This window comes from Suncus etruscus, chromosome 6 (genome assembly GCF_024139225.1).
Source record: "Suncus etruscus isolate mSunEtr1 chromosome 6, mSunEtr1.pri.cur, whole genome shotgun sequence".
In the NCBI taxonomy this organism is placed as follows: Eukaryota; Metazoa; Chordata; class Mammalia; order Eulipotyphla; family Soricidae; genus Suncus; species Suncus etruscus.
The window spans coordinates 44,914,280-44,940,945 of record NC_064853.1 but is presented as its reverse complement, the minus strand read 5'-3'; the positions used below and the strand labels follow the sequence as shown (position 1 = coordinate 44,940,945).

Here is a 26,666-nt window from a genome sequence, read left to right as displayed (position 1 = left end):
GCCGGGCGGTGGCGCTAGAGGTAAGGTGCCTGCCTTGCCTGCGCTATCCTTGGACGGACCGCGGTTCGATCCCCCGGCGTCCCATATGGTCCCCCAAGCCAGGAGCGACTTCTGAGCGCATAGCCAGGAGTAACCCCTGAGTGTCACCGGGTGTGGCCCAAAAAACAAAAACCAAACAAACAAAAAAAAGAAATCCTGGATGGGGGCCGGAGTGATAGCACAGTGGTAGGGTGTTTGCCTTGCACGCGGCTGACCCAGGACGGACCTTAGTTCGATCCCCAGCGTCCCATATGGTTCCCCAAGCCAGGAGGGATTTCTGAGCACACAGCCAGGAGTAACCCCTGAGCGCTGTTGGGTGTGGCCAAAAAACAAAAAAAATGAATTTGTTTTGGGGATCACACCCAGTAGTGCATATTGCTTATTCCTGGCTCTGTGCTCAGGGATCACTACTTGTGGGGCTTAGGAAACCATATGGGTACCAGAGAAAACCTGGGCCTGCTGTGTGCAAAGCAAGTTTCCTACCCACTATACTGTCACTTTATACCTCCCTCCCCACCTTGATTATTTTTTGGGGGGGTCACAGCTGGCGGTGCTCAGGGGTTAATCCTAATTATCTGCTCAGAAATAGCTCATGGCAGGCACAGGGGACCATATGGGATGCTGGGATTAGAACCACCTTTGGTCCTGGTTCGGCCACTTGCAAGGCAAACGCCCTACCGATGTGCTATTCCTACCTTGATTGTTTTTAAAGGAGGAGTCGATGCCTTTGGATGAAGAGGAGAATGATTTTGGTCTCAGGTTCCAGCAGAGCTTATATCCAACCTGCCTGAGGTTCTCAGAGCCGCCTCCCTTGACAGTGTTCATGTGGCATTTTGCACACCTAACTCATAAAGTATATTTGGACTCTAGATTCTTTTTTTTTTTTTTTTTTGGTTTTTGGGCCACGCCCTGTGACGCTCAGGGGTTACTCCTGGCTATGCGCTCAGAAGTTGCTCCTGGCTTCTTGGGGGACCATATGGGACGCCGGGGGATCAAACCGCGGTCCGTCCTAGGCTAGCGCAGGCAAGGCAGGCACCTTACCTCCAGCGCCACCGCCCGGCCCCTGGACTCTAGATTCTTACAAGACATAATCATAGCTTTGATGATCTCACTAGCGGCCTTTGTTTCCTTACCAAAACCATGCTAAGGCAAATCTTCCCTTTTCCTTGGGCTGACAGGCAGTTTCCTGTCAGTTTCCTATCCAGTTTCCAGGCAGTTTCCTATCCCTGTTCTTGAAAATTGCCTCCTTGGAGATTCTAACTTCTGTTATTGATCAAAACCTGCATCTGTAATTGATTCCCTCTTCTCTGCTGGCATCTGCATATTACTTCATTTTTCTTGCAAATCTAGCCACACATGTATAAAGTTTTGGCTGTATGTAAACAATCATTTTCTAGAGATTTGTAGCAGAAAGTTTAAGCACTTTCTAGACTCATTTTATAAATGATGTGCCTGAGTATGTGACTGAATGTAGAGATTGCAAAATAAAATATTAAAAGTTTATTTTAGGGGCTGGGAAGGTGGCGCTAGAGGTAAGGTGTCTGCCTTGCAAGCGCTAGCGTAGGATAGACCACGGTTCGATCCCCCGGCGTCCCATATGGTCCCCCCAAGCCAGGGGCAATTTCTGAGCACATAGCCAGGAGTAACTCCTGAGCGTCAAACGGGTGTGGCCCAAAAAAAAGAAAAAGTTTATTTTAGGGGTCTGAATGATAGTACAGTGGAGAAGGTCCTTGCTTATATGTGACTGACAGGTTTAATCCTCATCACCCCATATCATCCCTGTAGCCTTCCAGGTATGAGTCATGAACTCAGAGCTTAGAGTAAGTCCTAAGTACCACTGGGTATGGCTCCCTCAAAAAAGTTTATTTTAGGAGCCAGAGTGATAGTACAATGGTAGGGTGTTTGCCTTGTACAGGGCAGACCCAGGACAGACCCAGGTTCAATCCTCAACATCCCATATGGTCCCCCAAGCCTGCCAGGAGCGATTTCTGAGCACAGAGCCAGGAGTAACCCCTGAGAGCCACTGGATGTGACCCAAAACCCAAAAAAATAACAAAAACAAAAGAAGTTTATTTTAAAATAAATTTCTTGGGCCGGAGAGATAGCATGGAGATAAGGCATTTGCCTTGCATGCAGATGAATGGTGGTTCAAATCCCTTCCTCTCCCTCCCAGCCTGCTAGAAGAGATTTCTGAGTGCAGAGCCAGGAATAACCCCTGATCACTGTCGGGTATAACCCAAAAACCGAAAAAAAAAGAAAGAAAATGTTAAAATAAATTTCTTTATGACTGATTATTATTTAATGTCTGGTTTGTACACTTATTCTATATATCTATATACTGGGGGAAAGGGATTGAGAGTGGAAAATATTTATGAAGCCCCTCTCTGTGTCACCATGTTGCTGAAACCAGAAATCTTTCGGTCTTCACCTGACTAACACACTTCATTTCTCAAATCTCTGCTTACTTGTTACTTCTTTTTTTTTTTTTCTTTTTTTGTGGTTTTTGGGTCACACCCGGCAGTGCTCAGGGGTTACTCCTGGCTCCATGCTCAGAAATTGCTCCTGGCAGGCACAGGGGACCATATGGGACGCCAGGATTCAAACCGATAACCTTCTGCATGAAAGGCAAATGCCTTACCTCCATACTATCTCTCCGGCCCCCTTACTTGTTACTTCTAAGAGGTCTTCCCTGGGGCTGGAGAGATAGAACATCGGTAGGGCATTTGCCTTGTACATGGCTGACCTGGGATGGACTCGTGTTTGATTCTCAACATCCCATATGGTTTGATTCTCAACATCCCATGCTCAGAAATTGCTCCTGGCTTGGGGGACATATGGGACACCGGAGGATTGAACTGTGGTCCATCCTAGACTAGCCTTACCGCTTGCGCCACCGCTCTGGCCCCTCCCTGCCCTTTCTATCTCTGTCTAGAGTAGTTTACTCTTTAGGACTGTTCATAGCACACTCCTTCTTTTGTCATTTTATATTTCATGAGTATTTTTTCTTGTCTGAGACCCCCCTTTTGTTGGGTACTTTGTGAGAGCAAGAATCAAACTTGTTTAATACCCTGAAATCTATTCTCTTTGGTGTTTGAGGATTTTTTTGTTTGTTTGTTTGTTTTGGTTTTGGTTTTTGGGTTACTCCTGGCTATTCACTCAGAAATGGCTCCTGGCTTGGGGGACCATATGGGATGCTGGAGATAGAACCCAGGTCCATCCTAGGTCAGCCACATGCAAGGCAAACGCCCCATCGTTGTGCCATCTCTCCAGCCCCAGAAAGTTTTTTTTCGGGGGGGGGCGGGAATACCTGGTGGCTCTCAGGGGTTACTCTTGGCTCTGCGTTCAGGAATCCTGGCAGGCTCTGGGGACTATATGGGATCCTGGGGGATTGAACCTGGGTCTGCTGCATACAAGGCAAATGCCCTACCTGCTGTGCTATTGCTTGGCCCCTACCATCAAAAATGTTTTTAATGGAGAAAAGGTAGAGGATTTCTGATCATTACTTTCATTGACTGCTTCTAGTAAAGCAATGTCCCGTCTTTTTGATAACCACTTATCTTTTTCTCTTTAGAATGGAGATTTCCTCTCATCAGTCTCATCTCTTGCAACAACTGAATGAACAGCGTAGGCAAGATGTGTTTTGTGATTGCAGTATTCTAGTGGAAGACCAAGTCTTCAAAGCACACCGAAATGTGCTATTTGCTAGTAGTGGATACTTTAAAATGTTCCTCTCCCAGAACTCAAAGGAGACGAGCCAGCCAACAACAGCTACTTTTCAGGCTTTCTCCCCAGACACTTTTACCGTTATACTGGACTTTGTCTATTCTGGCAAACTCTCTCTTACTGGTCAGAATGTGATAGAAGTGATGTCTGCTGCTAGCTTCCTGCAGATGACTGATGTCATCAATGTGTGTAAGACCTTCATCAAATCCTCATTAGACATTAGTGAGAAAGAAAAGGATCGCTATTTCAGTCTCTCAGATAAAGATGCCAATTCGAATGGTTTAGAACGTTCTTTTTATAGTAGTGGTTGGCAAGAAGAAAGCAGCTCTCCGCATTCCCATCTAAACCCAGATCAAGGAACAGGTGGAGTAAGTGGGAAGTCTTGGAGTAAATATAGTTATCATCCAAATTCCCAAAGGAATACACAACAAACTTTGGCAAAGCATGAACAGAGAAAAGATTCCATTAAGAAGTCAAAACATCTGAGGCTCTCAAAACCTTCGGAAGTTACTCATTATAGGTCTAATAAACGGGAAGTACAGACATCTGATTCTTCTAGCCACGTTTCCCATTCTGACGAACAAGAACAAATTGATTTGGAAATGGACTCTGCTCCTATGGACTGTCAGTATGGTCAAGGAGCTGATGGCATATCCAAAAGCTTTTCAGGTACCTCCGAGGAGAATCAGCTCCCATAGTCAGGTTCAAAGACTCCTACATACATCAATTCTCTTTCTACTTGCCCTTGTCTTAAGAATCTTAGGCAGTAGAACCAAGTGATTTTTTTTGTTTGTTTGCTTGTTTTGGTTTTTTTTTTGGGGGGGGAGAGTCATACCCAGCAGCGCTCAGGGGTTACTCCTGGCTCTAAGCTCAGAAATCGCTCCTGGCAGGCTCAGGGGACCATATGGGACGCCGGGATTCAAACCCCCATCCTTTTGCATGCAAGGCAAGCGCCCTACCTTCATACTATTTCTCCGGCCCCTTGGTTTAGTTTTGGGGCCACATCTGGTGGCACTCAGGGTTATTACTGGCTCTACACTCAGAAATTACTCTTGGAAGGCTGATGGGAATCAAACCTAGGTCACTTACATGCAAGGCAAGTGCCCTATCCAGTGTGCTATCACTCAGGCACAGACTTTTTTAAGTCAGACTTGTTGGGCAAGAGAGATGGCTCAACAGGCTTGCATGCAGGAGGCCTGATTCCATCTGGAGTACCACATGTTCCCCCAGCAATGTAAGGAGAAAAATTATTTAAATTGATAAATTTATCATTTTGCGGGGGTTAGGGCCATACATGGTGGCATTTAGAGGTTACTCCTGGCTCTGCTCTCAGAAATCGCTCCTGCCTCAAGGACTATATGAGATGCCAGGGATTGAACCTGCATCCATCCTGGGTCAGCCACATGCAAGGCAAACACCTTACCACTGTGCTACCACTGCAGCCCAAAATTGATAAATTTAATGACCAGCAAACACTAGATTTTGAAGGGTCAGAATCCATGATTTTACAAACTAGTCTGTGGGTATTTAAATTACTATTAATCGGGGCCGGGCGGTGGCGCTAAAGGTAAGGTGCCTGCCTTGCCTGCGCTAGCCTTGGGCGGACCGCGGTTCGATCCCCCGGTGTCCCATATGGTCCCCCAAGCCAGGAGCAACTTCTGAGCACATAGCCAGGAGTAACCCCTGAGCGTTACCGGGTGTGGCCCAAAAACCAAAAAAAAAAAAAAAAATTACTATTAATCCTTCTGCATGCAAGGCAAACACCCTACCTCCATGCTATCTCTCCGGCCCTCTTTGTTTGGTTTTTAAGGGAAGGTTTGGGCCATATCCAGTTGTGCTCAGTGCCAGGGTTGAACCAGGATTGGCAAGGCAAGTATCAGAATCCCTGTACTATCTATCTATCTGGCCTCTTGAATAGTTTAGATTTTTTTTTTCCTCTCTGAGACTTTACTCAGAGGGTATATTTTTATTCAGAAAAGTTAAGTAGAGCTGAAGAGATAGTACAGCTGGTAGGGCACTTGCCCTGCATATGGACAACCTGGGTTTCATCTGTGGTACCACATACAATCTGCTGAGCACTGCAAAAAGTGATCCTTGAACGTAGAGCCAGGAATAAGCCCTGAGTACAGCCAAGTGTGGGCCAAAGGGGGAATGAAAAGTTACGTAGAGGCTAGAGAGATAGTATAATGGGTGTACTCTTACCTGGCATGCAGCTGACCTAGGTCAGTAGCTGGCACCACATATTGACTCCCAAATTCTTCCAGGAGTAGTATGTCCTGAGCACTGTTGGGAATGGCCCAAAAAACAACATATTTATCATATACAAATTACTAGAGGTTATGCTATGCTCTATTAACCAAGGTAGAGATAATAGAGAAATTATGGGAAATCTTTATTGCACATCATCATCATCATCATCATCATCATACTATGACTATTTTGGAGTTTGGGACCACACCTTGCTTTGCTCAGCGGATACTTCAGGTACATTATTTGGCATTTGCTTCTGGCAAACTTGGAAACCATGCAGGGCAGGAGATTGAACCCAGGCCTACATCATGCTAAGTGTGTATACTATCCTTTTTATTTGTTTGGTTTGGTTTTTTTTTGTTTTGTTTTTTGGTTCACACCCAGCAGTACTCAGGGGTTCCTCCTGGCTCTACGCTCAGAAATCACTCCTGGCATGCTCAGGGGATCATATGGGATGTCGTTCGAACCACTGACCTTCTACATGAAAGGCAAATGCCTTACCCTATGCTATCTCTCCGGCCCCGAATACTATCCTTTTAAGCTATCTTCCTGGTCCTTTGTTGCTTTATTTTGGAGTGAAAGGGTGTTACATCCGGAGACACTCAGGCTATTACTAGATGAGTGCTTAGGAGTTACTCCTCACTGGTCTCAGGGAAGTGTGGTGCCAGGACCTCTGCATTCAGAACAGGCTCATCAACCTTCAGCACCACTCCGCACCCCACCACCCTGTTCCCTTTGTTACTTCATTACTTTCTTTTCCCTTTGTTTCTTTTGGGTCATACCCAACTGTGCTCAGCGCTTACTCCTGATGTCCCACTCAAAGATCATAACACAGGTCAGCAAGGCAAACGCCCTGCTCACTATCCTATTGCATCACTGCCCAGTTAACATTTTAAAATCATTATAGGAAGGAGCTGGTGAGGTCGCTCAAGGGACTAGAGAGTGAGCCTACCATGTCCTAACCCAGGTTTCAAAATTCCTGGACCACATGGACTTATTGGCACTGTTGGGTGTGATGATCCCCAACACTGCTGAGGACACTACCCTCTCTACCACAAAAATAAAATTAACATAAACACACACAAAGCACAAAAGAAGTCTTTTGTTTTAGCATTGTGCTTTTATAATTTGAGTTATTTTTGTTTTGGGGTTTGCATCCAGTAGTGCTCAGGGGCTACTCCCAGGTCTATGTTGGTGGGTATCACTCTAGGCAGTGCTCGGGGGCATGTGGGCCCAGTGTTTAAACCTAGATTCCCTTATCCAAAGTTTGGGCTCAGCCTATTGAACTATTTTTCTTGTCCCTATCATTCTAGGTTATTTAATTCTAATTTCAATAAGGAACAACCAGAGCAATTGATAAAATATACCTTCAGTCACAAGAAATATTTGAATACACATTTTTTTTTTTTTTTTTTTTTTGGTTTTTGGGTCACACCCAGCGGTGCTCAGGGGTTACTCCTGGCTGTCTGCTCAGAAATAGCTCCTGGCAGGCACGGGGGACCATATGGGACACCAGGATTCGAACCAACCACGTTAGGTCCTGGATCGGCTGCTTGCAAGGCTGTTCTATCTCTCCAGGCCCTTGAATACACATTTTAAAATGAAAAGTGAGATTATGGGGTCAGAGCAGTGGCGCAGCAGTAAGGTGTTTTTACCTTGCATGCGTCTGACCTAGAACAGACCACAGTTCAATCCCCCAGCATCCCATATGGTCCCCCACGCCAGGAGCAATTTCTGAGGGCCTAGCCAGGAGTAACCCCTAAGCATCACCAGGGGTGGCCCAAAATTAAAATAAAATAGAAAATGAAATTTTGTTGTCAGAATATGTGAACTCACCAGTGATTTCCTACTACTGTCTCCTGACAGATGATCTGTCCCAGATGCGGTTCAAGTGCCCATACTGCACACATGTGGTGAAAAGGAAAGCTGACCTCAAGCGCCACCTTCGCTGTCACACGGGAGAAAGGCCCTACCCTTGTCAAGCTTGTGGGAAAAGATTCAGCAGGCTAGACCATCTTAGTAGTCACTTTCGAACAGTATGTATTTGATTTCATCATTTTACTTTTTTTTTTGGTTTTGGACCATACCTGGTGATGCTCAGCGCTTATTCCTGGTTTTGTGCTCAGGGATCACTTCTGGAGAGCTTGGGAGACAATATGGATTTCAGAAATTAAATCCAGGTCAGCTGCATGCAAGGCAAGCACCTTACCTTATACTATCTCTCTGACCCTTCATCTTACTTATAAAATATGTGTAGGGGCCAGAACAATAGTACAGAAAGTAGGGTGTTTTCTTTGCATCCCATATGGTCCCCCGAGCCTCCCAGGAGTAATTTCTTAGCACAGATCCAGGAGTAATCCTTGAGTACTGCCAGGTGTGGCCCAATCCTCTCCCCCCAATCACTATATAGGAAGGGAAAATAATTTATTTTCATTATCAAATCTCCACAGATTCACCAGGCTTTCAAACTAATCTGCAGGAAATGCAAGCGCCATGTGACAGATCTAACAGGGCAAGTGGTGCAGGAAGGCACCCGGCGCTACAGACTCTGCAATGAGTGTCTTGCTGAGGTCGGCATTGACAGCCTCCCCATGGACTTGGAAGCTGAGCATCGTCTTCTGTCCCCGCCAGATGGAGACAAGGATTCTAGATGGCACATGAGTGAAGATGAGCATAAATCATACGTGGAGATTGTTGAGGATGGGTCTGCTGATCTGGTCATACAACAGGTTGATGATAGCGAAGAAGAAAAGGAAATAAAGCCCAACATTAGGTAGCTGTCATGTGAATCCACAGAACTGGCACATCTGCAACTTAGTGTGACTTCCTGCATCTCTGTCTTTCCATGGTCAGAGCCAGGTTAACACTTTTATCCTCTGGACTGCAGAGTACTGACCTGCCATAATTTGCATGCTTTCTGAACAGGCCTTTGTGCCTATTCTGAACTGTGTTGCCCTAAAATATGTTGCTGCACTGGAAAGAAAGACATAGCCCAAGTTGGCATGATAGAGGGACAGTTATTCCTCTTGCTTCTGTTACAGAGATACTTTTTTTCTTTTAATATTGGAAATTCTACTTAGCAAACTTTTTTCAAAGGAAATATTTTAAATAAAGCTACACAATCAGATTTCTTGTAAAGTGATTTCAAAGTGTTTCAAAAATACATAAACCACCAGTATTGAAATTTCACAGGAATGAGGTAAGAGCACATTTAAGGGTCTAGCAACCAGCCTGCCAGAAGCAACTTCTGATTGCAGAGCCAGGAGTAACCGCTGAGCACTGCCAGGTGTGATCCCCCCACTCAAAAGAAACAGGACTGGAGAGATAGCACAGTGGGTAATGTGTTTGCCTTGCACGCAGCTGATTCAGGATGGATGGTGGTTCGAATCCCAGCATCCCATATGGTCCCCCCGTGCCTACCAGGATCAATTTCTGAGCACAGAGCCAGGAGTGACCTCTGAGCACTGCTGAGTGTGACCCAAAAGACAAACAAACAAACAAACAAACAAATGTTGTTAAATGAACTTCATTTCTAAAACAAACTTTAATCAAGTTTAATATCCTGGAGGCCGGAGCTATAGCATAGTGGTAGGGCATTTGCCTTGCACACGGCTGCCCAGAACGGACCTGGGTTCGAATCCTGGTGTCTCACGTGGTCCCCCAAGCCAGGAGCAATTTCTGAGCGCATATCCAGGAGTAACCCCTGATTGTCACTGGTGTGGTCCAAAAACCAAAAATAAATACATAAAGAAAAATCTAACATCCTAGATGTTTAGGATTATTATTTTCTTATTTTTGGTTTTTGGACCACACGTAGGGACCATATGGAATAAACCTGAGTTCACCACATGCAAGGCAAATACCCTACCCACTCTACTATCTCTGCCCCTAAAGGATTTTAGGATTATGCCAGAAGACAGATAAAATATTTCATATGTGGGGGCTGGAGCGATAGCACAATGGTAGGGTGTTTGCATGAGGCTGATCCAGGACAGACCTGGGTTTGATCCCTGGCATTCCATATGGTCCCATATATAAAATTGAGACTAACTATTACATATACACATCATTTTTTGTTGTTGGGTAGGTAGAATTTGGGCCACAGCTGGGGGTGCTCAGAATTTGCTCTTGGGAGGCTCAAGAGATCATATGGGATACCAGCGATTGAATTTGCTTTAGCTGTGTGCAAGGTAAGTGCCCTACCTGCTCTATAATCTCTCCAGTCTTCATAGATCATTTTATTACCTTTTTCTTGTTTTTTTGAGCCACACCCATTTGATGATCAGGGGTTACTCCTGGCTAAGCGCTCAGAAATCGCCCCTGGCTTGGGAGGACCATATGGGATGCCGGGAAATCGAACCACGGTCCTTCCTTGGCTAGCGCTTGCATGGCAGACACCTTAACCTCTAGTGCCACCTCACTGGCCCCTATCTTTTTTTTTTGTTTGTTTGTTTTTTGTTTTTGGGTCACACCCGGCAGTGCTCAGGGGCTACTCCTGGCTCTACACTCAGAAATTGCCCCAGGCAGGCTCCGGGAACCATATGGGATGCCGGGATTCGAACCACCATCCTTCTGCATGCAAGGCAAACGTCTTACCGCTGTGCTATCTCTCACCATTTTATTATCTTTGTCTTCTTTTTTGTTGTTGTTGTTGTTGTTTTGGGCTACACCCAGATGTGCTTAGGAGATATTCCTGGCAGACTCAGGTGTCCATATGGGATGTTGGGAATCGAACCTAGGTTGGCCACATGCAAGGCAAACATCCCACCCCATGTGCTCTGGCCCCATATATCATTTTTTTTTTTTTTTGGTTTTTTGGGCCACACCCGATGATGCTCCTGGCTGTCTGCTCAGAAATAGCTCCTGGCAGGCACGGGGGACCATATGGGACACCGGGATTTGAACCAACCACCTTTAGGTCCTGGATTGGCTGCTTGCAAGGCAAACACCGCTGTGCTATCTCTCCGGGCCCATATACATTTTCTTAAAGCACAAAATTAATACTGCCTAAAAGTCAGTGCAGTTGTAGTTTCAATATAATTATCTTTCTTCCTATAAGGGAAACAAAACAAGATTAAGAAAATTAGATAGGAGCTGAAGCAATAGTATAGTGGGTAGGACATTTTGTTCAATTCCTGCATCCCATAGGGTCCCTGAGCACCACCAGGTGTGATTCCTGTGTGCAGAGCCAGGAATAAACCTGAACACTGTTGAGTGTGGCCAAAAAAATCAAACTGAAAAAATGTTAGATATTCCTACCAGTTTTTAAGAATTAATTTATCTTTTACATATTGTTACATTATTCTCACATTTCTTGCTTAATCATCAAGGTAAGTACTGTCTATGTACAAATGAGGAAATTTGTTGTGGACAAAAAGCCTGTGACTGAACAGGCTTTTGATTTCAAGGAATCCCCTTTCAACTGTTTCTCCTTGTATGTCTCATTACCTGGCAAACAACTAAAATCAAACCTTACCAATAAATATAAAAATACAACTACCAGGACTAGAGTGATAGCACAGTGGTAGAGCATTTGCCTTGCACACATGTGGTCAACCTGGGACAGACCAGATCAATCCTTGACATCCCATATAGTCCCCTGAGCTGGATCCACCAGGTGTGGCCAAAAAAAACAAGCGAAAAAACACACCTATCAAAATTAGCAAGTGGAAAGAAAAATTGTTCCATCTTCATTAGTATGTAATATCTGGGCCAGAAATACAGTACAGCAGTTAGGGCATCTGTTTTGCATGTGGCCAATTCAAGTTCTATCCCTAGCATCCCATACGGTCCCCCAAAACCCTCCAGGAATGATCCCTAAGCACAGTTGGGTGTGGCCCAAAACCAAACACAAGCAAACAAACGAAAAGGTAAAATACCTGAACTGGATTTCTTCAAACAGTGCAAGGTAAGTGCCCTCCCTTAGTTTTCTTTTTTGGGACCTATCTTCAAACAGAAGTGTCTCAACATGGGGCCAGAGAGATAGCACAGTGGTAGGGCATTTGCCTTGCATGCGGCCAACCAGGGAGGGACCTGGTTCAACTCTAGGCATCCCACATGGTTGCCCAGCCTGCCAGGGGTGAGTGCAGAGACAGGAGTGTCCCCTGGGCGCACTGGGTGTGACCCAGAAACCAATCAATAAAGTTTAAAAAGGGATGGGGGCTGGAGCAGTGGTGTAAGCAGTAGGGCGTCTGCCTTGCATACACTAACCTAGAACAGACTGCTGTTAGATCCCCCAGAGTCCCATATGGTCTCCCAAGCCAGGAGCAATTTCTGAGCACATAGCCAGTAGTAACTCCTGAGCGTCATAGTGTGTGGCCCAAAAACAAAAAACAAACAAATAGAAAAACACAATGTCCCAAAAGTTTCTATGTATTTTGTATGGTGCATGATGCATGGTTGAGTTTTCTGTTTTTCATTTTGGGGCCACACTAGTGGTGCTCTGTACTGATTCCTGGCTCTATGCGTAGAGCCAGCTCCTGGAGGGACTTTGCACCATATGGGAAGCTGAGGATCAAACCCAGGTCAGCTGCATATAAGGCAAACACTCTATCCACTGAATTATTGTTGTTTGGCTCCAAGATGTATTGTTTTAAAACAGTGACATTCTCAAGATAATATATCTTTATATTATTTTATCTGAAGAATATAATTAGTGATTTCCCTGACCACAATTTTTTTGTTTTTTGTTTTTTGGGGGTGGGTCCACACCCCACAGCGCTCAGGACCTACTCCTGGCTCTACACTCAGAAATTGCCCCCAGCAGGCTTGGGGGACCATATGGGATGCCGGGATTCAAACCACTGTCCTACATGCAAGGCAAATGCCTTACTTAGCTCTATGCTATTTCTCTGGCCCCTATTTTTGTATTTCTTTATAAAACTTTATAAATAGATGAAAGTATTATTTTTAGTGGTGCTGAATTTGGAAGGTTTTCCAATGTTCCTAATGGCAAAATTTCCAGTTGCTTTGTGGCTGGTGGTATGCACTCACTTTAGTTTCCCCATCTGTTCCCAAAATGGAATTTTCAACAATTAAAACTCCTCCATGTAGGAGGAAACATTGTCCTTCTGTATCTCACTAGAATGATGCCAATACATTTCAGAAGCATTATCTGGGGCTGGAGCAATAATATAGCAGGTAGGGCACTTGCCTTGCACCTAGCTGATCCAGTCCCTGGCACCTCAGATGGTTTCCTGAGCCTTGCCAGGGGATATCTCAGACAGAGCCAGCAGTGGCCCAGAGTACACTGCAGGTGTTTTCTCTCCCATCCCCCCACTAAAAACTATAAAAAATAATCTAAATTTTAATGATCGGTAGTCAAAAGGAAAAAAGAAGTGCTGGCATGTAGATTCACTGATGTGTGAGGCTAGTGCTTCCTTGAAGCCTGTGAAAATCATGACTGAAGGGCTGCAGCACAAGTCTAAGGGAGCCAACTGGAGGACAGGGAGATGAACAAGGAATATGGTGGGAGAAAGCTGAGAGTGTGGCTCTAATCTGATCTAAATGCTTTTTCACACTATTACCTGTGCACAAATATTACACACATCAGTGTGAATAGCAGAGGCCCAGAATACACGTCAGCATCTCTTGTAAAGAACTTACCTTTTGGGGCTAGAGCGATAGCACAATGGGTAGGGCGTTTGCATTGCACACGGCTGACCCAGGTTCAATCTCCAGCAGCCCATTTGGTTCCCTGAGCCTGCCAGGAGTGATTTCTGAGTGCTTCCAGGTATAGCCCCAAATTAAAACAAAAACAAACAAGCAAAATAACTCATCTTTTCAGAAATCATGACTTTTTTGGGGGAGGAGAGTCAATCCAGCAGTGTCCAGGGGTTACTACTCCTGATTCTCTGCTCAGAAATTACTCAATGGGGACCATATGTGATGCCGGGGATTGAACCCAGTTCAGACATTTGCAAGGCAAATGTTCTACCCACTGTGCTATTCCACGGACCCCAGACTTTTGTGATGAACACCAAGAAGTCCCCATAAGAGAGCTCTGCAATTTTCCAATCTAGATAGCACAGCCATGCTATCATTGTAGTATAAAGTAAAGCAGCATAACTCAATCATATATGTCTAAAATTTTAGAGATCTTTCTAGAGTGAAACTCTACTAATAGTTTTAAAGAAATGAAATTATTTCGGTTTTTAAGTGTGGGGAAACGTATCATTTATTAAAATGGGATTTATGCCATGGTTTTAAAAATGACTAGTTTAAAAATGGGAGTTGGTTTCCTCAAGGTTTATTCTTACAGAAATATTGTTAATTTCTGAATAACTTCTAATCTTAAAAGTATTTGGTTAGGGGCCAGAGAGATAGTACAGCAGGTAAGGTGCTTGCCTTGCATGTGGCTGACCCAGGTTCTATCTCCAATTCCCTATGGTCGGTCCCCTGAGCACTGCCAGGAGTGACTCCTGATTACAGAGTCTGGAGTAACCACTGAGCCTCACAGGGTGTGGTGACTGCTACCCCCCACCATGTCTAATGGGTTGAATCTTTGCAAAAAATAAAGTCTACAACTGGATCTAGCTAGTTTTCAGAGGGAACAAAATACTGATCAACAATTGAAATATTTAATCTAAGAAAACTTCTGCCAATAAATTCATTCATTGAGAAATGTAATTTGGGGAGAGGGGTTGGGTCACATCTGGCAGTGCTCAGGGGTTACTCCTCTGCGCTCAGAAATTGCTCCTGGCAGTCTTGGGAGCTCTTATGGGATGCTGGGAATCAAACCAGGGTTCATCTGGGATTGGCCTCGTGAAGGCAGACACCCTATTGCTTGTGCTCTGGCCGTCAAGAAATATAACATTTAATAGAAAACTCTTAAAATCAGAGCTGCTTTTTTTTTTTGTTTGTTTGTTTTTTTATTGTTGGGTCACACCAGGCAGCGCTCAGGGGTTACTCCTGGCTCTATGCTCAGAAATCACTCATAGCAGGCTCGGGGGACCATATGGGATGCCGGGATTCGAACCATCAACCTTCTGCATGCCAGACAAACGCCTTATCTCCATGCTATCTCTCCAGCCCCCAGAGCTGCTTTTATAATATCTTGAGAACTTCAGCCCAGACATAGGCGCAAAGCTTCAAGTTCAGCCCTAAAAACCTTGGTACTGGTAACTTTTACAATTCCTTTAAAATATTATAGTTGTGGGATTGGAGAGATAGCACAGCGGCATTTTCCTTGCAAGCAGTCGACCCAGGACCTAAGGATGTTGGTTCGAATCCCGGCATCCCATATGGTCTCCTGTGCCTGCCAGGAGCTATTTCTGAGCAGATAGCCAGGAGTAACCCCTGAGCAAGGTTGAGTGTGGCCCAAAAACCAAAAAATAAAAAAAATTATAGTTGTTCTTCATTATGCCAAGTAACAGCAGGGTCTGCTAGAATAGCAAATTACACTTCAGTACACAGTGTTTATTAATGTTTAGTAAAATTTATAGCTATGTAAGTTTTTTTTTTTTGGGGGGGCCCACACCCGGCGGTGCTCAAGGGTTACTCCTGGCTGTCTGCTCAGAAATAGCTCCTGGCAGGCACGGGGATATGGGACACCGGGATTCAAACCAACCACCTTTGGTCCTTGATCGGCTGCTTGCAAGGCAAATGCCACTGTGCTATCTCTCCGGGCCCGCTATATAAGTTTTAATGTAGAAGAACCAATTTTTTTGTTTGCTTTTGGGCCACACCCACGATGCTCAGGGCTTACTCTTGGCTCTGTGCTCAGGAATCACTCGTAGCAGGGCTCAGGACCATAGGGGGTGCTGGGGAATAAACCGTGGTTGGCTGTGTGCAAAGCAAATAACTGTATTATTGCTCTAGCTCTCATAATTACTGCTTTTGCGTGGCTAAGTTTCTGCTTAATAAATGAAAAGAATTGTGTTGCAATATTTGAGTTCAGAACTCAATTCTTTATTTTGCCGAATCATGTTAAAACAATGAAATTTCCATTCATTAGTTTCATATATATGTATTATGTATATATATTTCTAAAATCAATATTATGGAAAAATCACTTAAAATACTGTACCTAAGATATGTTTAAGTGCAAAGGGTGATAAGAGTAGATATTCGAAGCTGGAGAGATAGCACAAGTTGGGTAAGGTGTTTGCCTTGCATGCAGCTGATCCAGGAAGAACAGTGGTTCGAAGCCTGGCATCCCATAAGGTCCCCCGTGCCTGCCAGGAGCACTTTCTGAGCAAAGAGCCAGGAGTAACCCCTAATCGCTGCTGGGTGTGACCCAAAAAAAAGCAAAACAAAAAAAGAGTAGGTATTGGGGGCCAGAGAGATAGCACAGCGATAGGGCGTTTGCCTTGCATGTAGCTGACCCAGGAAGGACCACAGTTCGATACCAGGCATCCTACATGGTCCACCATGCCAGGAGCGATTTCTGAGCGCGTAGCCAGGAGTAACCCCTGAGCTCCATCTGGTGTGGCCCGAAGACCAAAAAAATAAATAAATAAAATAAGTATTGGAGGACCAAATTTATACTATGAATGAAAATTTCTAAGTTATTTTATATTTAAATGTATTGTTATTACTATAATTTATAAAGCAGAGATAAATCACTGAGACCTGGGGCCGAAGAGATAGCCTAATTTTTTATTTATTTTTTAGTTTTTGGGTCACACCCAGCAGTGCTTAGGGGTTACTCCTGGCTCTTTGCTCAAAAATTGCTCCTGGAAGGCACTGGGGACCATATGGGATGCTGAGATTCGAACCACTGTCCATCCTGGATCAGCTGCTTCAAGGCAAGTGCCTTATGGCTGTGCTATCTCTCTGGCCCCTGAATAATCAAATTTTAAATAAATAAATAAATAAATAATATAAAAATGGGGGGTAAAAAGGGGGTAGGCAAAACCTCACGCAGCGATGCTTAGGTCTTATTCCTGGATCTCTACTCTAGGGTCACTCCTGGTGGGGCTCAGGGGACCTCATGTGGTACTGGGATCAAATTCAAGTCACCCAAGTGCAAGGCCTGTTATATTCTTGCTATCACCCCAAATACTTCATCACTTTGAAATAGAAACCAGTGAGCAGGTAAATAGCTGAACACTTCTTTACCTTTGAGTCTGATCAACTTATTTGCAAACACTATTAAATTGAATAGTTTGTAAAATATATGTAAAATTCTTACCTTTTGCCTATTTGAGATTTCTAAGTACAAGCCCATTCTAATGTTTCTGAAAACAGTTGCTGGGAATATGTGAAACCTTGGAATTCGATTCCCAGCACTATCTCCCCCTAAAAATAAATGTAATTTATTCATCCATTAGATTAAAAGTGGGACATTTCTGCCTACACCAATAGTTCTCTCAACTATTCTTGCACACAAGAATGACTTTAAAGCTTTTACAAATACAGTCTGGGTCTGGAGATGTTGTTCAGCAGCAAAATACACATCTGACATGCATAAAATTTGGGCTCATTGCCCGTACAATGGGGAGAGGAGTGTCACAATGGGCCAGAGATGGCTCAAATGGTGTAGGGGTGGCATACAAGCTTTGCACGCCAAAAGTCTGGGTTCAACAGCTTGTACTGCAAGGTTCTACTCCCCACCTCCAAGACTGAGTAACATCAGGTGAAATTCCCCAAAAAATGCTTAGTCAAATAGAAGTATTTAATAGCTGATAGTTCAAATTGATTCAAATTGATGGTATTCAAAAATCATGTGGATTTCATCTTTGTTGTTTTTGGACTGCAGTGCTCAAGCCACTGCTCCTGGCTATGCTTGGGAGTGACTCCAGCACAGCTCTGGGGACAATATTCAATGTTCAGGGAGCCAGCTGCATGCAAGGCATGTACCTTACCCCCTGAATTGTTTCTCCTGCCTAGTTTTTATTTATTGGAGGGTTCACATGCAGCAGTGATGGTGGTGGTGGTGGTGGTGTGCTACTGCTAGATCAGTGGAAGTAAGGAGTGCTTCCATTGGTGAGAAGGGGGCATTCAATGGAGATGGAGATCAAATCAGTTCCTCCTGCATGTAATGCATGCATTCCAGCATACATTGAACTATCTCCCCAGTAAGTAGTGATATTTTTGAATGTTTTTGATGTTAGTGATTGAACCTGGTACCTCCTACATGATGAGTATTTGCTCAACAATTGAGTTCATTCCTGATCTCTAAGAGTGTCCCAGTAGTTTTTTATTTAATTAAATTGATTGATTTTGTTTTGGGGCCATACCTAATAATGCTCATGAATTACTGTTTTTTTCTTTTTTCTTTTTTTTTTTTTGGTTTTTGGGTGACTCCTGACGGCACTCAGGGGTTACTCCTGGCTCTGCACTCAGAAATTGCTCCATGAACCAGCACTCAGCACTATCAGTCTCTCTCTCTCTCTCTCTCTCTCTCTCTCTCTCTCTCTCTCTCTCTCTCTCTCTCTCTCTCTCACACACACACACACACACACACACACATACACACACACACACACACACACACACACACACACACGACTTCATCCGTTCCCTTAGATGCCTTGGATATGCATTAGGCCCCTCTATTAAATAAAAAGAAAAAGAAAAAAATTGAAAAAGAAATTGCTCCTTGAGGGCTTTGAGGGCCATATGGAATACTAGGGATCAAACCTGTGTCTGTCCTGGGTCAGCAGCATGTAAGGCAAATGCTCTACCACTGTGCTATCAGTCCAGCCCTCATGGATTACTCTTTTTGTCTTTTTTTTGTTTGTTTGTTTTTGGGCCACACCCAGCGTTGCTCAGGGGTTACTCCTGGCTGTCTGCTCAGAAATAGCTCCTGGCAGGCACGGGGGACCATATGGGACACCGGGATTCGAACCAACCACCTTAGGTCCTGGATCGGCTGCTTGCAAGGCAAACGCTGCTGTGCTATCTCTCCGGGCCCATGGATTACTCTTGACTGCTCTCAGGAATCACTCCTGACAGTGCTCAGGGACCAAGTAGGATGCTGAGTATCAAACCTAGGTTGACCATATACAAGGCAAGTGCCTGACCTGCTGTACTATATCCCACTGGCCACAATTTTTTTGGAGGGGGCACACTGAGTGATGCTCAGGGGTTACTCCTGGCTATGCACTCAGAAATCACTCCTGGCTTGGAGCTGGAGAGATAGCATGGAGGTAAGGCATTTGCCTCGCATGCAGAAGGATGGTGGTTCGAATCCCGGCATCCCATATGGTCCCCCAAGCCTGTCAGGAGCGATTTTGAGTGTAGAGCCAGGAGTAATTCCTGAGCACTGCCAGGTGTGACCCAAAAACAAAAACAATTAAAAAAAAAAAAAGAAAGAAAGAAAAGAAATCACTCTTGGCGTGGGGGATCAAATAGTGGTCCATCCTGGGTCAGCTGCATGCAAGGCAAACCCTCTACCGCTGCGCCATCACTCCAGCCCCCACAATTTTTATTTTTTTGTGCAGGGTACAATGAAGTGCTCAGACGCCACTCTTGGCAGTGCTCAGGGGACCACTTGTTGCTGGGGACCAAAACAGAATCATCAGTGTGCAAGGCAGACAGGCGTCTGATCAGTGTGCCTTGCACACTGATGATTCTGTACACTCCCTACCCTCCGGTGTTTTTATTTGTAAGATTTCCCTAGGAAACCCTAGGTTTTCCTCAGTTCTCCAGAAAGATGTTAGAGTTGGGCAGTGGACAGTTAAACCATTTACTCTAGGGCTGGAGTGGTAACACAACAATATGGTGTTTGCCTTGCATGCAGCTAATCCTGTTTGATCTCTAGCACTCCAGATAGTCCCCTTCCAGGAGTGCCCTAAAAACAAAACAATAAATAAACCATCTAACCTTTCTGCCCACTACTCAATTGTTATCAGCTATTTTGTTAAGGGAAAATTTAAAATTTGAAAAATACATCTTGCCCAGAGTCAGGGAGACCCTAGTTTCAAACTCAAGTGTACATACTCATATGCACACAAATTTCTAATTACAGAAAAATAAAGAGTAATTTTTCTGAAACTTCAAGTTACTATGTATACTCCTATATCTAGCACATCTGTTAGGGACAAATAATATGAATATTCTCAATCAGTGGGAAGTCTTAAAATAACCCCTTTTTACTTTGGAATGCATTTGTGTTTTATTTGATTATGGGAAATGCATTTTGGAAATTCACTCAGTAATTCAGACCATTAAAGAACTATATTAAGAACACATAACTGAAATATTATATCCTGCAATTTTGCAAGCTTTAATGTTTTTTATTTTTGAAAAGGAAGCAGAGCACTCTCCAAAGTGCTTGATTGCTACACATCAGAATATGATCAGAGCATTGCATTAAAAATTCTTATTTGGGACTGGAGAGATAGCACAATGGCATTTGCCTTGCGAACAGCCGATCCAGGACCAAAGGTGGTTGGTTCGAATCCTGGTGTCCCATATGGTCCCCCTCTCCCCCCGTGCCTGCCAGGAGTTATTTCTGAGCAGACAGCCAGGAGTAACCCCTGAGCACTGCCAGGTATGGCCCCCCCCAAAAAAAATTCTTATTCAAATTAAATGTCATACTAGAAAAGGATTCAGTTGAGATGTTATTAAGTTTTTGGCTAGTTTTGGTTTGGTGGGACATACCTGGTTTTGGGCATACCTCTGTGCTCAGGTTCCTGGAAGGCTCAGGGGACCATATGGAGTACTGGGAGATGGAATCCTGCTCTAACATGAGATTTCTTTGGGGAGCTAGAATCATAGTACAGTAGGCAAGGTATCCTTGCAAACAGCCAATCCAGGTTCAGTCCTGGTACCCAGTACATGAGCACTTTGTCTCAAAAACAAAAACCAAAACAATAAAAAAAAACTCTTTTTAAATTAATTTAAAAACAAAATTAGATTTCTTTCTTTGGATTTTGAGCAATACAAAATTTTGGGTTGATTCCTGATGGATTTTCTGGGGAACATATGTGCTATTAGGGATTGAAATGCAGCTGGCAAAATAGTATCTCTCCCCCCCCCCCATTTAGTCATCCAACAATGATCTTACTCCACTTGCAGCCTCTTCTACCTCAAGTTCTAGATGGGACTCAGCACATAAACTATCTAGGGACAATAAAACATTCAGTTTCTCTTTTTCCCCCAGAGATGAGGATCGAACCGTGGGCCTCATCCATGCAAGGCAAGTCTTGTACTGCTGAGGTACATCCCTGCCTCATGTTTTTTGGTAGAGTGGAGTAGAGAGGGATTTGAATCACACTTGTTGTCCTCAGGAGCTACTCCTTGTTGTGACCTGGCATAACTATGGTGATCAGGGGACCATGTGTAGTGTCAGATTAAAACGTGTGCAAAGTGCTGGCTGTATGCAGCCTTAGTCCTGTATTATTATCTATGGACCCTCATGTTTATTTTAAAATAGATAATACTTGCTGTTTAATTCCAGCACCTAACCTTTGCAATTAAACATTCTGAGTCATGCTTTAAGAGAATAAAAAGGACCTCTACACATGAAGGGAGAGTTGGTCAGTACAGAAAGCCAGAAAATAGCTGTGTGCAGGGAACTGATATAGAGAGCAAGTTCAAGCAGTGCAGGGAGTTGGAGGGCAAAGGTGGTATGGACAGATATCAAAAACATAGAATCTGGCCACACCCGTTTGATGCTCAGAGGTTACTCCTGGCTAAGCGCTCAGAAATTGCCCCTGGCTTGGGGGGACCATATGGGATGCTGGGGTATCGAACTGCGGTCCTTCCTTGGCTAGCGCTTGCAAGGCAGACACCTTACCTCTAGCGCCACCTCGCCGGCTCCCAGTTATTTGTTTTTAATTCAGTAAACTTTTTTTTTCTTAAAGGATAAGTGTTAAAAAAAATTCAATAGTAAAGGTGTGATAGTGGCAATCACCATTGTTTGCATAGGCCCAGAAAAATATGAGGAAAACGAGAAAAAAAATCCTTACATGATTTAAAATCCTTAAATGATTACAAGAAGGCCTCACCCCAGAAGTTTATTGGCATAAGACCGACTCTGAGCTCCAGGCATACCAGTCTGTCCAACCCGAGTCATTCTTCGTGGTCCCGGTGAAATTTTTTTCACACTTTAGCTTTTGTTGGTATCAGGTTCCTATATTTAAAAATTCTGGATTCTATACATTTCTTTCATTGAAGTCAGGCTGATCAGAGCATCCTCTAGTTTCAGCACCATTAGATGTAGAGCAATCTGCCCTGCAAACAGGTTGTTGCTGAGTCATCTGGGTGTTGGAGCACTCTTTGGAGTAAGTCAATGCCAGAGCAGTAGTAGGTCTTCCATGGTAGAGGTTTGCATCCTGGCAATGTTATAGACAATTGTGGTTGTTTCCATAGATGGTATCCATTGTTTAGGGGTGAATGGCAATGCCCATTCTTCTGAGGCCTAAGCCAAATCATTATGCCAATGTTCAGGGTATAAGGCCTAACTGCATTACCAAATTTGTGTTCCCATCTCTATTAAATAAGAAATTGTTTGCATATGTATTATTTTTCCATTTTAATGTGCCTATGCAAAAGAGAAACAATGACACAAGATATTGTTGGTGCATCTGGGACAGACAGATCAAGTCTAACATTCCCCGTAACTTGGTTCAAACATGAATTCTACACAGAGAAACTCTTCTACCAGTATTGCTTATAAAACAGATCTCAAAGGGGAAAAAGCAAAAAAAAAAAACAAAAACAAAAACAAAAACAAAAAAACAAAAAACAAAAAAAACCAGTGGGCAAAATTGTCACTATATAAGAGGATTAATCTGCTTCATAAAGAGCGAAGAGCACATGGAGCCATGTCGTCCCCGTGTTGCCTGCTGAAGCTTCCAACTCCCAGAGAGGCGTTTGCTTCCTAATTGCTGGAAGCTGGAAGTTCACCAGTCCCTTCCCTGACCGTGCAGGAATGGGGAAGCCTGGGGTCTCCTTTAAACTGCTCCTCGCTGGAACCCACTTGCTGGGACCCTGAGTCAGGGGTAACCCTGGGGACTGGGAGGAAGGAGAGAGAAGGCTGTGGGGGGCAGCCGAGGCTGCATCTTCCTCTAAGCTTGGCCGAAAAGCCTACCACAAGGGGCCATGTTGTCCCCTTGTTGCCTGCTGAAGCTTCCAACTCCCCCAGAGGCGTTTGCTTCCTAACTGCTGGAAGCCAGAAGTCCACCAGTCCCCTCCCCGCCCTCTGTAGGAACGGGGAAGCCTGGAGTCTCCTTTAAACTGCTCCTCGTGGAAACCCACTTACTGGGACCCTGAGTAGGTGGGTCAGGGATAACCCTTGGGACCGAGTTCCCTTGTTTCTTAAGAGGCTTAACTTAAAAGGGAAACTGTGATTATATATGCTTAAAGAACTTTATGCAGCACCATAATCACACGTTTCATTTGTGTCTAAATATTTCATCAAAACTGAGGATCCAGTAAGTAAAACAGAGGTTTAAGAGATTGAATGAGCCCAAAATTTCACTTCTAAGAGAGCTTTCAGTAGTACTAAAAACATCCCAATTTGGAGCCAGAGATATTGGATAGAATGCTTGCCTTGCACCCAGCCTACCCAGGTTCTATCCCTGGCATCCCATATGGTCCCCCAAGCCTGCCAGGAGTGATTTCTGATTAGCACCAGAGCACCAATGGATCTGACCCCAAAATCAATTAAAAAAAAAGAAAGAAAGGGGCCGGAGAGATAGAACAGTGGTAAGGCATTTGCTTTATATGTGGCTGACCTGCATAGAACCATGATTTGATACCCAATACCCCATGTGGTCTTCCAAACCTGGCAGAAACAATTTCTGAGCACAGAGCCAGGAGTAACCTTTGAGCACCACTAGGTGTGGCCCCAAAAAACAAAAAACAAACAAAAGTATCTAAAAATAATAAAAAAATAAAATAAAAAATAAGTGGCTGGAGAGATAGCAAAGCCGTAGGGCATTTGCCTTGCATTCAGCTGACCCAGAACGGATGTGGATTCGATTCCTGGCACTCCAGATGGTTCCCTGAGCCTGCCAGGAGCAATTTCTGAGCACAGAGCCAGGAATAACCCCTGAATGTTGCCAAATGATAATAGTAATAATAATAATAATAAAAATAACAACAACAACTGATTCTACAAAATAAAATGGCACATTATGTTCAAAAAAATCACTACAGGGGCCGGAGAAATAGCCTGGAGGTAAAGCGCATGCCTTCCTTGCAGAAGGATGGTGGTTTGAATCCTGGCATCCCATATGGTCCCCCGTGCCTGCCAGGGGCAATTTCTGAGCATAGAGCCAGGAGTAACCCCTGAGCACTGCTGAGTGTGACCCAAAAACAACAAAAAAATCACTACAGTATTTTACATGGTAGACTTACCTCAATTGTCTCTTTGAATCATTAAGATTTAATGTCTGGGGCTGGAGCGATTGCACCTCAAGAGGGCGTTTGCCTTGCACACGGCAGACCCAGGACAGACCTGGGTTTGATCCCTGGCATCCCATATGGTCTCCTGAGCCAGGAGCGATTTCTGAGTGCATAGCCAGGAGTAAACCCTGAGCATCACTGGGTGACCCAAACTTCTCCCCACAAAAAAATTTAATGCCAAGAAAATATTCACAAATTTGGGGCCAGAGTGATAGCATGAAGGTAAGATGTTTTACCTTGCATGCAGAGGACGGTGGTTCAAATCCCGGCATCCCATATGGTCCCCTGAGCTTGCCAGGAGCGATTTCTGAGTGTAGAGCCAGGAGTAACCCCTGAGCATGGCTGGGTGTGACTCAAAAACAAAAAACAAACAAAAAAATTCACAAATTTAAGCATCAAATAGATTATGTGTTAAGTATATTATAAGAGGAAAAATTTCACTGATATTAGAAATCTTCTGCACAGCATTAAAGGTCAGAATCCTATAAAAAGATAACTACCAAGGCCTGTGTAAAGTAAAAGGAAATTTCAATATATGATCCATTGCCAAATTGCCATACTGAATAAAAGCTAAATACTACTTCAAGCAAAAAAAATAATAAAGATCTATATGGACTGGAGATAGTACAGTGGTAAGGTCCACACCACACCACACCACGGCTTGATCTGCACCACCTATAGTCTCCCAATCCCCTCCAGGAGTAAGCCCTGGCCACCACTGAGTGTGGTTTCCCACAAAACAAAATACAGATCTAGGGCCAGAGCGATAGGACAATTGGTAGGGCATTTGCCTTGTACACAGCTGACCCTGGTGTTCCATATGGTCCCCTGAGCCTGCCAGGAGCGATTTCTGAGCAGAGACAGAAGCTCTGAGCGCTGCTGGGTTTGGTCTCCAAACAAGCAAAATACATATCTATAGAGAGCTTTGGACCTAGAAGGAATTGAATATAAATGTCTTAAAATTGGTGATAGTGATAATTACATAGCTACTTATATGGAAAACATTACACAAGACTTTAAACCAATTGTATGCAAATTATACTACAATATAAGTTGTCATAAAAATAAAAATTATTGGGGCCAGAGTAGTAAGTAGGTAGGGTATTTTCCTTGCACACAAATGACCTGATTTTATCCCCAGCATCCTACATGATTTTTTTTTGGTGGGGGGGTCACACCCAGCATCGCTCAGGGGTCACTCCTGGCTCTGTGCTGAGAAATCGCTCCTGGCAGGCTGGGGGACCATATGAGATGCCGGTAATTAAACCTGGGTCTGGGATTGGCCGAGTACAGTGCAAACACCCTACCACTGTGCTATCTCTCCGGTCCCACATCAGCTCTTTAAAAAAATTTTTTTTCTTAGCCATTCCTGGCTGTTCTCAGGAATCACTCCTTGTGGGACTTGAGGACAATATGTGATGCCAGGGATAGAATCCAGGTCAGCCATATGCAAGGCAAATGCCTTCCAGCTACTGTATTCTATCTGGCACCCAAACCACTGACTTTTGACCTAGACTTTATTTAACTTACTTTCCTTTTACTCAGAGTAAAACAATGCAATGCTTAGAAAATATACTTAGAACAAAGCAATCTTTTCTCATGGAAATTAGAGTACAAACTTTATAAATTATTTTGTCTATTGATGGACCACACATAGCAGTGCTCAGGGCTTACTCCTGGTGGCCCTAGATGGTGCCTGGGATTGAACCTGAGGATTAGCCATGCACAAAAGGTACCATACCTGATATTTATCTTTCTCTCTACAAATTCTAAGAGTGAAAACTTCAGTCATAAGAGAAAAGGTCACAAATAAACACTTATTTGGGGTTGGGTCACACCCAACTGTTTCAGGTGTTATTCCTGGCTCTGCGCTCAGAAATCACTCCTGTATGCTCAGGGGACCATATGGGATGCCGGGGAATTGAACCCAGGCCAATCCTGGATCAGCCATATGCAAGGCAAATGCCCTACCCACTGTACTATCACTCTGGCCCCAAACACTTATTTTAAAAAGAAAATATTAAGGGGCCAGAACGGTGGTGCAAGCAGTAAGACATTTGCCTTGCCCACATTAGTCTAGAACAGACCACGGATCAATCCCCACCACCCGGTGTCCCAGATGGTCCCTAAAGCCAGGAGTGATTTCTGAGCAAGTAGCCAGGAATGGCCCCTAAGCATCACCAGGTATGGGTCAAAAACCAAAAAAAAAAAAAAAATTAAGGGCTGGAATGGCAGGGCATTTGCCTAGCACGTGGCTTACCCAGATGGATGCGGGTTCGATCCCCGGCATTCCATATGGTCCCCTGGGCCAGGAGCAATTTCTGAGTGCAGAGCCAGGAGTAACTCCTGAG

The 26,666-nt window shown here is 44.1% G+C and overlaps 2 protein-coding genes across 2 annotated transcripts in view; one reads left to right on the top strand and one right to left on the bottom strand.

Annotated features, from left to right (window-relative positions):
* The first annotated feature begins 3,611 nt into the window (after positions 1 to 3,611).
* On the top strand, positions 3,612 to 9,019 carry ZBTB8A (zinc finger and BTB domain containing 8A). Its single transcript, XM_049774844.1, has 3 exons — positions 3,612 to 4,431; positions 7,879 to 8,048; positions 8,463 to 9,019. Exons 1-3 carry the CDS (start codon positions 3,612 to 3,614, stop codon positions 8,787 to 8,789), a joined length of 1,317 nt encoding a protein of 438 aa, XP_049630801.1. The 3' UTR covers positions 8,790 to 9,019.
* The window catches only part of ZBTB8OS (zinc finger and BTB domain containing 8 opposite strand), a 47,769-nt gene continuing 29,813 nt past the window's right edge, over positions 8,711 to 26,666 (bottom strand). The window contains exon 4 of the transcript XR_007496751.1: positions 8,711 to 8,726. The gene's annotated coding sequence lies outside the window, so the exon portion shown is untranslated. The remainder of the gene's footprint in view (positions 8,727 to 26,666) is intronic.